The following is a 14,568-nucleotide window of genomic DNA, read 5'->3' on the forward strand; positions in this document are numbered from 1 at the left end:
GAATTATTCTACGACCATCCAAATCTTCCCCTTTGCTTATGCCAAAAATGGAAAACGATGCAAGATAATTACAGAAAATCTAATATTATACAAAAATCAAAACATAAATGCAAAATAATATTAAGGTGAAAAGCTAAATAATATTAGTTTGTATTTGAATCTAACGTTATATAATGCTGATACATATAATGATGTCAACCTTTTATATCATACTAATTAGAACATTAATGTTCGAGAGTTATGAAAGATAATGTTAGATTTTTCTGGTTATTCCATGTAGCACCTAATAATAGATAACGTTAAATACCATGTAATATTAGATCCTACTTGACGATGGTACTTGTTCTGAATTCCTGTTCTGATTTTCTGTTTCTGAATAAAAAATAAATTGATCCTTTGTTTTTTTGATATATCATAGCGTTTTTAAAAATAAAAGTAAATTTAAAAAATTTTTAACAAATTATTTCGAATTTTTAAAACGTATTTTAAACTGATTTCGTTTTTTCTTGGGTCCCCTTAAGTTTCAAAAAAAATATTTTTGATAAATATTTTATCAACATTCTTATCATTATCTACACTCTTATCATTTGTATGATTATTAAGGTTTGTTTAAGTTTTAAACAATGGGGATAATGCTTTTGTAAATCTAATTACAAACATTTCTCAAAGAATTTCTTTTTCAGAAAATTTCTTCAAAAATTAAAACATGAGTCTAAATGGGTCAATAATATTAGCGCTCTCTATAGTGTATTATGCTTGTAAAAGCAGGAATTATATAATGCAATGATAGAATGGCAATGTTTACTTTCAGATAAGTTTTCAAAACTAAATATTTTTAGTTGGCAACGCAAGTGAAAGTTGTCTGTTCTGTAAAAATGTTAAATATGGATGAGAATCAAATGCAAGGTACAATAATTTATTTATTATTATTTTTTTTATCTATAAACTTTTTCTCAATGAATATGCACAGTTTAGTGTTTTTAGAAATTTTATTTTCAAGTCTTGGTTCCTAGATTGTTGTCAACTTCTCTAATTAGGATAAATGTTGTATTGCGTTTTTTTTTTTAAATAATCATACTCTATCTTCTTTATCTTTTAAATTTAATTGTATGCATATACACAGTTATTAAGTTCGTTATTTTGAATAGCACTTATTATATTATCTCTTTTTTTCTCAATTTTCCGCCCTTGTTAATATGCTATGTGTTTGTTTATGTAGTTAGTTAACATCCTTATTTGTTTTGTAGATATACATTGATTTTTCTTTATAATTTTGTTTCGTTGAAAAGTTTAATATGCTTTATAAATATGGATATTTATTATCAATTAAAATTTTTAGCATTATTATGAAACCCAATGAAAATATTTCTTTTCTAATGATGTCAATATCTATCAAAATCTTTGATTGATAACTCTTATGCTGTTTGTTTAAATTCTTTCTTAGATTTAGATTTAAAAGTTTTTCCTTTAAATTTATGAATAAGGTGGTTAATATTATATTCTCTTAGTACTTCCTGTAACTTGCTATTTATAATTGATTTGACACTCTAGAAATAAATTCAAATAATTTGGAATTTTTGTGTTTGCTATTATCAAAAGCCTGCTTTTAAAATTGAATTTTTTTCCCTCCATTGTACTAATTATCGATGTGTACTTTCTATTCAAAATGCATTGAATGAATATTTTAAAGTGTAAAGTAATGTATTGTGATAGGGAATAATTTTGTATCTGTACCTGTTTGCACTAACCACAAATGCCAAGGTGCCAAAACAGAGACTGAGAAAATGCTTAAATTTATTTAGTGGTTTGCCCAAAGGGGGTTACAAGCTATAATCTTCAAGTTTGCTTGGCTCTGCGATTTTTTTTATTTTGTTGTTGCTAGTTTTTACTTGCTACTGATTAGATGTCTCCAAAACTTCGTTATATTTTTGACTTTGGTACCAATCCAAAAATCTTCCTTTTTGAATGATTGACGGGGGAGATTTCTGTATCGTAATTTGTGGTAGAATAATCACCAAGTGTTGGCAACTTTCAGGCAACGGCTCCCGAGATACTAAAAAAACATCACAAAAAGGAACCAACTCAAACAGCATAACTCATTGCCACCCTCAAGCAAGCATTTACTTATTTTTTATTTAAAAAAAAACAATTTGCAAGTTTAAAATCTACTTGGCATCTTAGCGATTGTAGTTGGCGCCACATATCACGATACGGAAGAATCCCGGACTGACTGGATATAAATTTCTTAATACATGTTATGCATGATAGTTAGACTACTGAAATATGCATAAAGCTTTTTATTCTACTAATTATTTTTACATTGTAATCCATCTTTGAACAAAATTTCATAATTCATAACTTTAGGTAACCTTGTAAATAAATTTTAGTAGAGCCAATGAATACAAAACTAAGCAGCACTAAAAGCGTTGAAAGTTTTTTTTAGATTATTATAAATATTTGCATCTTCATTTTCAAAATAATTATGAGTATTTGTATTCTAAATTTCAAAAGAATACTTACAAAAGATTCATTAAATATTAAAAATGTTGATAATTTTTTTGGCTATTCTTGCATAAACCTTTTAAAAGAGATTTAAAACTCATATGTAAGTTTTAAATCTTTTTTTTTTTTTTTTTTAATAATATAAAATTTGACAATTTATTGTTAATTTTAACTTGATATGACAAATCAAAATGTACAACTATGGCATGAAATCACAATGTCACAAACTGTGGCATGAAATATAGGATATTAAAAAAATAAGGATATTATCTATATTAGCAAATAATTTCCAAATGAACAGATCTTGATAGATTAGAGTCAAACTTTCATTTATCTTCAGATCATCATTAAGGACAAATTCCAGATTGTCCCTAATATCCCATTAGTATAGCTCTAGTGTACTGTGAACAATTAAACCATCAATCAATTATATTTTCCAGGCTGGCTATATTACCTGTAATGCTAGAAAAAGTCAGAGAATATAGAAATTTCCTAAAAAGTCAAAGAATTTAACAATTGTTTGAGCCAAAATCTTGAGAAAGTCAAAGAATTCAATTTGATGACCGCTATATTTGCGATCTTTGCGTTTACCACAAAACACATTCGGTATGCTAGAGTATAGTTTTTACCCCATTTGGCTTGGAGCCAAATTTCATAGAACTATAGCATGCTGTGGTTTTGTGGCTTAGAAAACTTTCAATTAGAAAAGGCTTTACAGTTCCTAGAATTCATATAACAGGTGGAAAGATGGATATCTTTCAGATTGTCTATTCTTAATTTTTATTGAGAAATTTATTTTTATTTAGAATTTTTTATTAATAAATAGTGCTTTATTATCTCTTATAAATTATTAATGTTTTTTTATTGTTATTTTCTTAATCTTCCATAATCAAGGTTTGATAAATGAATTCAATTATCCTTGTTACTAAGAACTCATGTGTAACAAGGGGATTTCTGTTCCACTTGGAAATTAAAAAGCTATACTGAAATATTCTGATGTTGGAAATTGAAATTATCTTTCTGAAAATTTCTTAATTGATAAAGACAGGGGTCTGTCTAGGTTTTTTTGAAAGGTACCTATTTTGTGAAAATTTAGACATAATTTGTGAAAAATTAAAAATTATATTAAAATATCAACACAAAAACATGGTAAAAATATAGATTTAATGTTTCTTAATGGATACAAAAACAAAATTTTAAGGAAAAGTATTTTGTGAAGCTACCGTTTTTCCTGAAGTTGAATTTGTGAAGGTACCGCTAAACGGTAGCAAATTCGGCCTGGACAGACCCCTGAAAGATTACTTGTTTTATCAATAATTATTTTTTATTAATTTTTTTTTCTTTTAAGTTCACTTGTTTTTCTGATCATATTTCAGCCGCTTCCTTATGGTTTTTCAAATTGATTCCTATGCATTTAATACATTGTTATGACATGAGAATTTCAAATTTGAGCCATTGCTTCTTTTGAAGTGTTCAATTTAGGACATTTCCGTTATAATTTTACGTAGTTAGTGATCTGCAGTTATTTATAATTTTTTCGACTGCTTTTTTCTCTTTCTGATATTTTCTGGTATAATTTTTTGTGGTGTTCAGTTTGTGATCCAATGTAATTTCACATGGTTTGATTATAGTTTTTTCCGAAGTTGTTAATCATTTTTTCAATTTCTTTAGATGTGGTTTTCAGATTCAGGTATTTTTAATATGATATTTATAAAACGTTCGAATTACGAACCAGTTATCATTTTCTGACTTGTTTGATTCGTTACGATTCAATCAATCTTGATGTCATGATTTTTGGTGATATTTTTTTCCGCATTGGACCCTTTTCACATGGTTTTTCAAATTCTGATATTTTTGATGCTATGTTATTACGATGTTCGAATTTGAGTTACCCTGCTTTCGTAATTTCATCATGTTGGATGATAATTTTTTCTTCTTTCATTCACCATTTTTTTCAGCTTTTTCCTTGAGGTTCCTCAAACTCCGATATTTATAACTCCAAACTCTTCATGCTATTAGGACGCACCAATTTGAGTTCAGGCATATTTGATTCGTGACTATACTGTCGTAAAATCACATCGCTTCTAATCGATTTTTCAAAGAATCTCCCATTGAACAATTTTGTGCAATTATTTTTATAATGTGAAATATTGTGAAGAGGCTGTTTTTCCTAATTTAGAATTTTGTGAATGGAACATAAGTTTTTCAGAATTTAAGCGTTGTGAAGAGGCCCCAATTTCCACCTGAATGGACCCTTGATATTTATTCCATTATATATTTTTTTATGATAAATGGGCAGAAAATATTTTATAACAAATGGACTAAGTACGACAAAATGTTAATATTTTATAGACTATTTTTTTTCTCTTTTATATGATATATTTTCTTTAATCTTTTCTTTGTCTGACTATCATTTTTTTCTGTATTGTGGTGTTATATTTTTTAACTGAAATAAAATATACAATTTTAATGTATAAATTATTAATTTTTTGTGGCTCACTGTATATTTTGACCATAACACTGTCAGTATATACTGCAATATTAGCAGGGGTCTGTCCAGACATTTTGCAAAAGGTCCGTTTTTGTAAATTTGTGAAAAAATTACTCGTAATTTGTGAGTATAAAATAAATGTTAAGTCACATTCTTTCAACCAGAGTCCTGCTTCTGTGAATTTGTGCAAATAGGGTCCTACTATTGCAAAAAACTTTTTCAAGGAGTTTTTACATTGTAAAGAGATAGAAGATTATGCTCAACACAGTAAAATAATAATAATAAAAAAATTAAATTTTAAAAGATAAACAGCAATTGTTGCTACTAAATTAGAGATGCAACATACAAATATCTGGTATTTAACCTATACTGCTGAACGCTTAATATTCATTTCGGACGCATAAAGGAAGAAGCGTCTGCCGAAGAAAAAACTCAGTTCAGTCTTTCTCCCCCGCCCCCTAGGAAGGGTTTATTCGATTAACAAAACAATAATGAAGATGAACAAATTTATGAGGGGTTTGATTAAATAATAAATTATTTTGTAAAGGATCCGTTTTTATGAAAATATATTTTGTAAAGGGTCCATTAACGGACCCAAATTTCTTCGGAACAGACCCCTGATTAGTACCCTGTAAAAGTTAGGGAATTCTGTCCATCNATCATACATTTCATTATAACCGGGAGTTCACTATATCCGTTACGCAGGCAATTTAACTAATGGTTCCCAAACTCCTCCATTTTATTACACATTATTCAAATAAATGACTGAAAAATATTATGAAGTAGCAAGAAATGTGTTATTTTTCGTTACTCTTCGTCTTGCGTACGAAAAAATTAGTAATCTTTAGCTGATGAGCAATCCTCAACATCAGATATGGAAACACTTGCCGACTCTCAGCTGATTTTTTCTGAATTTCTATTATTCCGTTTTTCAAACCTGTCTAACCTGCCATTCGAGCATATACAAGTAGTCTCATAAAATCTCTTAGCAAATTCATTGACATTTGTCCAGATACTGGAAGATGCGGCTTCTTCAAATGGTGAACCACTTTAGTAATGCTTTTTCAACATCCTTGTGATCTGCTTTTCTAATTTTTTTTCAAGAGCAGAAATTATTATTTGCCTATTTTTCCATATGTTACAAACTGCAGATTTGGATAGTTTACATTCCCTGAAAATATCAGCTTGATTTCATCCATTTTCAATTTTTCTGATTATGCCCATTTTATCATCAAAGGAGGACGTTTACTGCTCGCTATAGTTAAATTTGAGACACTTGTTTGCAGGCTTTTTTCAACTAAACTGAGAGCAAAAAGGAGTTGAAATGAGGGCCTTAACACATATTAGTGTTCAACCCTTTAACCAATAATGAATAATTACTCATTCCATCTGACAGAAAATGCATATTGATCCTACTGACATCTTACAGATGCATCGTCTGCCTGAGTTGGAAACATCTACATACTTGGTTTGTTTAAGGATGGGAAAGTGAGATAAAAGAAGTAGGTAAACAAGAAAAAATGCTTATCACTACATACCTCTCTATAGATGGTTTTACAAATCGGTATATGTATTTATTTAGAAGTAGAAATTTCAAAATTATTGCAAAAAAAATGAAGAAGAAAATCAGTCGAAGACAGAAAAAAGTTCATTATTTCCAACTTCCTCACTTTTTTGGTTCACTATATCCACAAAAAATAACATTATGCGAGTATAGCAAGGCAAGGGACCGAACATTTTGTTCACTATATCCGTGAGTTCACTATAAACCGTGTTCACTATAGCGGGACTGTATATGTCTGTAAAAGTTAGGGAAATTTGTTCATCTATTTAGTAGCAATCCTGTATTGCCTTGTTTTTGTTTTTATATAATGTAATGCTTATAATAAAAATGTGTATTTCCTGCTGCAGCTATATATTTATTTCTTCCAGACATTTGCCGGGTTTGTAGATCAGAGGCTACTCCAGAAAAGCCTTTATATCACCCATGCATTTGTACTGGGAGTATTAAATTTATTCATCAAGAATGGTATGTAAGATTATTTTCTTTTATATTATGTTTTTTTTTCATTGTCTTATTGAAAGTTCTATAAATATTCAGAGCTTCTTATTTAAATTGTTAAATAAATAATTAAAACTTATTCATTGCATAGGGCTTAAGGTTTTAGTGATTATAGGCTACATATTGCACAATAACTACATACCTTGTTACTAAACACTTGCAATTTCGTTAAAGAAAGTGATACAGATTACTATTGTAAAATTTTTAATATTTATAAATTTGCAACATTAATAGATTGCAATTATAATAATGTGCTTATTTTATTATTATAGTTCTAAAAATGTTCCAATATGAAGTTTTACAGCTTCTTTCATTTGAACGTGAACAAACTTTTGAAAATTGAACTTTTTTTTGCATTCCTGTGTGTCCTCTTATTTTGTTCCAGTTTTTACCAATTACTATCTTCACATTTGGCTGCACATTTAAATGAAATTCATATGATTACTTATGAGCAACAAAGTAAAATAAGGAAGTTAAGATATTTACCATTTTAGTTTTTAAAATAAATGTGCATATTTTTTTGAAACTTATGAAAATAATTTTTCTTCATGAAAAAAATAAGGAATATTTTGGAAAGGTGAATTAATGTTGTAAGGGAACAAGTAGTGACCAAAGTTCATTTTTGATTACAAACTAAATAACAAAACTAAAGTTTTTATTCTAGTGAATCATTAAGTGAAAAAATATTTATGACATAAATGCCTATGATTAGAAAACAAAGATTTAGTGATTTGAGAAGAGGATAATAGAGTTTATTTCAGAACTTTTTCTCCATCACAAAGCTGCCAACTGTTCTGATTAAATCCTGTTTGTTTAGATTTTTTAGTCTTGTTCTAAAAATATGATGTTTGATCAAAATGTTCTGTTTTTTTCAGTATTCTAGAATCTTTTCACTCCTTATAATGATTTTCTTTAAATCCAGAATGGGTCTAAACTACTAGAGGCAGTGCTTGTGATTTTTCTGCGAATCAAACTTACGATTCGATGAAATTTTAAAACTTTAGCTAATTCCGGTTAACGAGACGTTTACATGTATGTGATTCTTCCTCCAATTAAATTCTCCCGGTTTGCAGATTTTCACCATTTTGAATATTCCGAACTTTGCTGGTTATATCTGTTAATATCACAGTTATATATTATCTGTTAATATTGGGATTCTTATTTAAGCGATTTTAATATTAATCATCAATGTTCATATATACCTGATTTAAAAATCGTACATCATCATTCCTTATCACACGATTTCGAAATCCATCTTCACGATTTTGTATTCACGCATTTTTAAAATCCAGTATTGCGGTTCATATTCACTCAGTTTTAACATCAAATATCGATTTTCTTATTTATACATGATTTAAAAACTACCCATTGCCATTTATGTTCACTTGATCCGAAAATTATTCATTGGGATTCATATTTACATGATTAATACATTAAATATCACAATTTATATTTTCAAGTTTTTAAAATCCATTATGGTGATTCATATTCATGCAATTTCGAATGTCACGATTTTTGTAAGAAGTAAGTTTTTTCTTGAATTAGTTACTATAAAGATGTGATATTCTTCAGTAGTAAGTAATTTAATTGAAAATTTTTAGTTCAAAAAATTATGTTAAATATGAAACATGTATTAAATTGATAACTTGATATCGATTTTTTGCACATAGTTTTTCACTTTGTGTAAGAATTATCCCGAGTGGTTTATCGTGCTTTGTGTTCCTGATTTTGTTTTTAACAAGTTGGCAGCTATGCTATTATCAGGGATGAGATTTTTCCGCTTTTTAGCGGATTTCCGCTTTTTTCACTTTTATCTCTTGAATTTCAGCTTTTTTTTTTTATCAAAAATTCAGATTTTTCTAAAAATTTCACTTTTTTTAATAAATATTCCGCTTTTTCAGAAAATTCACCGATTTTCAAAGAGAAACAGGAAATTCGAACTACATAGCTACCAATCCTTTCTCATTTTTACTTATTTTAGCTATTTTCTCCCCTTTTACTCGCAGCAGANTTTATAAACTACTCATTTCTATTCATGTTCACTTGATCTAAAAATTATTCACCGGAATTCGTATTTACATCATTTAAACATTCAATGTCACAATTTATATTTTCGCGTTTTTAAAATCCACTATGGTGATTCATTTTCATGCAATTTCGAATGTCGCGATTTTTGTAAGAAGTAAGTTTCTTCTTGAATTAGTTACTATAACGTGTGATATTCTTCATTAGTAAGTAATTTAAATAAAAAATTTAGTTCAAAAAATTATGTTAAATATGAAACAGGTATTAAATTGATAACTTTATCGATTTTTTGCAGGTAGTTTTTCACTTTGTGTAACAATTACCCCTGAGTGGTTTATTGTGCTTTGTGTTCCTGATTTTGTTTTTAACAAGTTGGCAGCTATGCTATTATTTATTTATTTATTTTTTTGGTTTTTTAAAATTTATTGTAAAAAAGTCCATTTTCTTATTGTAGCTAATCCTTAGGTTATTAGTACTGCTAACAAAATTTGTAGCATCTGGAGTTGTCTGTCATTGTAACATATTAATGAAATTTTAAGAATTTCTTCAAAATTAGGATTGTAGCTAATTCTTAGGTTATTAGTACTGCTAACAAAATTTGTAGCATCTGGAGTTGTCTGTCATTGCAACATATTCATGAAATTTTAAGAATTTCTTCAAAATTAGGATTTTTATAATATCGAACATGTATTTGTACAAAAAGCATTTTATTGTAATTATGTAACAGTTTTATGTGCTTATTAATTGTTTTAGCTTATTACAATGGCTCAAGTATAGTAGAAAAGAATATTGTGAACTCTGTAATCATAGGTTCTCATTTATGCCCAGTAAGTACTACATATAAAATTATTTGTCCTAGCTTATATAAAGGGGAAAAATTCATCAATTTTTTCTATTTTAGTATATTCACCAGATATGCCAAAAAGATTGCCGATAAAAGATATTTTTAGTGGACTTCTACGTAGTTTAGGAACTGCTGTAAGATTTTGGCTCCATTATACTCTAGTTGCAGTTGCATGGTTAGGAGTGGTGCCACTTACTGCTTGTAAGCATTGTTCAATTTTTCTTTGTATAATTTTCTCTCCATTTAGATACCATAGGCATCATAGGAGTCCAAGTTTGAGACAAATTAAAATACTCAGTCACAATAGTTCTCTGAATTTTGCACATGAGAGTTTTTTCTTAAATCTGTTAAATTTCTGCAAAAAAAATTTTTTAAATCTCTTTCTAGTTTTTTGAGGTTAATGAATTTAAAATCGGTAATTTGAAAATTTTCTTTATGTGTTTGAGATATTGAAAGCGGCTGTTAGAGATTTCTAATTAATGACAGGGCATATACACATTGTCCCCCCAATTAATTGTTCCTGTGGAAGCATTTATTCTAATGTAGTATATGAAATTCAATTAAATCTTTTTTATTCCTTGGTATCATGCCAGCTTGGCAACATGAGGACAGTAGTCAAGATATTAACAAATGTCACCAAATTCATACAAAAAATTCGCTGTCCATGTGTATAATTTGAAATATTTGCATATTTTGTCATTTATGCTATTGTATTAAATAGAAATATAATTTTAAAATTGGTACATTTTGAACATGGAATATTTATTTATCGAACCACGTGAAACCCTGCTAAAAAAGCCGTAGGCATGGCTTTGAAATAAAATTGTTATAAATCAAAGCATGTCAAGAAGTAATTGCAGTTATATGATTTGCATTGTAACTATATCTTATTAATAAAAAAAACTGACTTTTAAATCTTCTGTGAGAACTCATTGCAGATGACTAAGGAAAAGGAGATTAATAAGAGCATATGAATTTATAGGGGAATCTCCATGAATTAGTGTGTCAAAATGATATGATAATAATAATATCTGGATTAAAAAGAAACTGTTCTAAATACACTACAAAAACTGTAAAAAAAAACAGTGAATACTCTGAAATCATAGTGGAAATCCATTGAAATGACTGCTGAAAAACGATAAAAAGGGCATCTGGGTTTACGTTCAAATAAATCATTGCGACTTGAGTGTCTCAAAAAGTAATTACTCAAATATGGGATTTGATAAGCTCTTTTCATCTATGTATCTTAAAAAGATTGAAAAGAACTTTCCCTTAGAATATTTTAATATTGAAATATTTCTTCAATGTTTCAATCATCAATACAGAAATCGTACTATAGAATTTTTAAAATGTTGAATTAGAGGATCATATATCAAATTACTTTTGAATAAAAATGTTTAATGACATATTAATTGATTTTTTGTTTTAAGATTTTGAGAAGCCCTGCTTTAAAATTATTTAACATAGAAAGTCTGAAATATTACAAAACATAATTAAATGTTAGTGATAGGGAATATTATCTAACTAATATACTGATACTTTTTTTACTCTAGTAGTTCTGTAAAAATTTTCTACAGAGTGATCTTAAACTCTTATGAGTAATTCAATTCTCCATTAATAAAGTTATACTTTGAATAGTTAAGACATTTTGCTCTAAACAATGTAATTCTAAAACCAAAAATTTTAAATTTATTAATTAAATTTATATGTTTTATTCTTTTGCAATAAAATTTACCTTTGTTATACTTAATTTGAACAAATTGTAATTATTCTAGTAATTATTCTTAATTTGATCTTAATTATGTCTTGTAATTATTCTTAATTTGAACAAATTGTAGCTCTTTTTAAAAGAAGTCTAGAATATGTATATTTCTGGTTTTTTTGGAAAAATGTCCTAATTTGGTCTATTATGCATCTTGTTTTTTTTTTTTTTTTTTTTTTTTTTTTTTTTNTTTTTTTCAGTTCTTACTGTGTTTTGTATGTGAAGTTAAAAAAAATACTAAATTTCTTCATTGATTATTTACAAACTGAGATGCATTTATTTCAATTCCAGCAATCACATATCTGTTTGAATTTTTTTTTTACATTCACCATTTTTTACTTTTCACCTCAGTATATTTCTCAATATACTCTGAACAGTCTCGTGCTTTCAAAAATGATTTCAGAAAAGTTTTAAGTTTCTATTTTTTGAATAACATGTTTGCCTAGTTCAATGCAGCCAATACATCCAATTTTGTAATTTAAAATACAGATGTAAAAAGGGTCATACTAAGTTCTCATAAATTTGATATGAAAAAGTGAATGCAAATTATCTAAGGCACACCCTAAAATAAAATTATCAGCAGCAGTGAGTGGCTGTTTTGAAATAACAGTTCAGCGGTTAACCCTGCAGTTAATCCTATGGAAGGTATTCTTCTTAAACACACAGTCTTCATCAGATACATTTAAAAGTGGCTTTTAAAAAGTTTTTTTTTAACTGTAAACAAGATGGGCTTAGGGTAACATGCATAACTACTCATATTTATAATTTTTTTTTTTATGATTGATACTTGGCATTTAAATTTTTACTGTATGTAATTCTTGAAAAAATCCCCCTTGAAATTTTTTTATGTATTGAATTTCTGTTATAAAAACAGGTTTATAAGTTTTTTTCCAAGCATTAAAAATATATATATTTTTTTAATGTTAGTATAGTTCATGCTAATAGTTGGTGATATCTTATTTTTTCACATATTGTATGCAGACTATCTATTGATAATCTTTATTATTTTTTTTATCCATTTAGGTCGAATATATCGTTCTTTATTTACTGGTTCTTTTAGTTCTATTATCAGCTTACCAGGTGATCTGCTTTCTACGTGAGTTCTTACATCTTTTTGCATTTTTATTTTACTTATAAATTATATATTTCAATTTTATTGCAAAATGATGAAAAAAGGTTTTAATTTTATTATCTAATTTTAACATAACATTTTTCTTGAATTCTAGAGAAAACGTGTTTTCTGACAGCCTGTATGGATGTTGTGTTGTCACATGCTGTTTATGTGCTTTTATTAGTTTGGTGTGGCTGCGTGAACAGATTTTACATGGTGGTGGACCTGAGTGGCTAGAAAATGAACAAGAAGCACTACATGTAAGCAGTCATTTTATTAAAGTATCTGAAGGGATAGAGCATTTCCCTTCAAATGTAATCAGGTTTGAATTCCATAGTTGTTCGATACGAATTCTGCTCCTGGTTGGCTCCGACCATAGTGCTGACGTAAAATATCCTCAGTGGTAGATGTATCAGGGGTTAGAATCCCCTTGCCTTCAGAGTTTTTTGTGATTTTCCTCTCCGTGCAATACAAATACGGGTTAGTTCCATCATAAAGTCATCCACAAAGTTATAGTTTGTCCAAATACTTGATCCAGGTTATCCTTTACCTTTTGGATTGGTTTCAAAATTACACAGCTACAGAATTGGATATCAAAAGTTATGAACTCAGAATTGGGTTGGCAGTTTTAACGCCAGTTATATATATAAATAAAAAATTAAAGTACAAGGAAAATACAGTAAAGTATTGCTGGTTTTGACCATAATTTTTTTTAAAAATAGCCTTAATAAAAATTTTATTTTTGGTAAGTAGGTATTCTAGCACCATTAAATCTTAATTTTAATCTTGAGTGAACTTTAAATATTAATAAAATATTTCTTTCTAAATAAGGGAAAATTGGAGCATTAAAATTTAAAAAAAATTTATTTGCGCTTACAGTTCTGCAACAATTAGTAATGTATAAGTATGACTTTTTTTCTAGACCATTATGATTACCGGTATTTTGAGCCAAAATCTTTAAAAAATTTCAAATATATATAGAATAGATTTATTTATTTTGTTCAATATTGATTTTTAAAGGAAAATTCTTCACATTGTTAATTAAAGCATGATAAAATTGATCAATTTATGCTAAGAAAACATAGCTTTTAATTTAAAACCTAGGCAACACTATACAAAATCTACATACTAAGTTATAAAGAATTCTGTGATAAACTTTTTTTGTAATGTGTGTTTGCATGAAGGGATTTTTTCTAAAAAATTAATTCTAATAACTGTTTCTGACCAACTGAATATCCAGTTGTTAAATAAGATTTGGCTATAAAATTTCTTGTAAATTCTTTGAAGTTATTCTTAAAAATATTTTTAGTTAAATTCGCAATTAAAACATGTATTTCTTCTACTGTTTTCGACTAAAGCTTAAAGAAAATGAATATTTTATAAGATTAAACAAAAATGTATGAAAAAATTTAGATGCATTGAAATGAGCTTATTTTATGAATATTTTAGAAAAATAATCAAGCTTTTTTCATTTTGTTTAATATATTCTATTTCCAAGTAAAATGCTGACATTTTTGCTAAAACTAGAGAATCTTTTTATGCCAAGTTTAAGTAAAAAAAGCTAAACGTTTTAAGTTTTTGATGCACATAATGCATTAATAGCAGCTTTACAGAAATATATTTATTGGCTTCAAATTCATTTGAGTGATACAACAATGTTTTCGCATTAGAGTATCTTATACAGGGTGAACCAAATTTCAATAGACAAATTCAGAGGGGCAATAAAAGAAATTAAGCAGAAGAAAACTTATCTTAAAATATGGAGTGGCAA

General features: G+C 27.7%; 1 protein-coding gene across 2 annotated transcripts in view; it reads left to right on the top strand.

Moving 5' to 3' along the window:
• Positions 1-787: 787 nt before the first annotated feature.
• LOC107439962 (E3 ubiquitin-protein ligase MARCHF6) overlaps positions 788-14,568 on the top strand; it is a 38,492-nt gene continuing 24,711 nt past the window's right edge. Inside the window, exons 1-6 of one of the 2 annotated variants that reach the window (XM_043052706.2) lie at positions 788-906; positions 6,926-7,022; positions 9,834-9,907; positions 9,982-10,125; positions 12,710-12,782; positions 12,913-13,057. In XM_043052706.2, coding sequence (XP_042908640.1) covers positions 876-906; positions 6,926-7,022; positions 9,834-9,907; positions 9,982-10,125; positions 12,710-12,782; positions 12,913-13,057 — 564 coding nt within the window. In that variant the 5' untranslated portion in view covers positions 788-875. Of the gene's footprint in view, positions 907-939; positions 1,045-6,925; positions 7,023-9,833; positions 9,908-9,981; positions 10,126-12,709; positions 12,783-12,912; positions 13,058-14,568 lie in introns of those variants that run through there. The other variant, XM_043052707.2, reaches the window with a different exon arrangement.

Source organism: Parasteatoda tepidariorum, chromosome 6, assembly GCF_043381705.1.
Source record: "Parasteatoda tepidariorum isolate YZ-2023 chromosome 6, CAS_Ptep_4.0, whole genome shotgun sequence".
Classification (NCBI taxonomy): domain Eukaryota; kingdom Metazoa; phylum Arthropoda; class Arachnida; order Araneae; family Theridiidae; genus Parasteatoda; species Parasteatoda tepidariorum.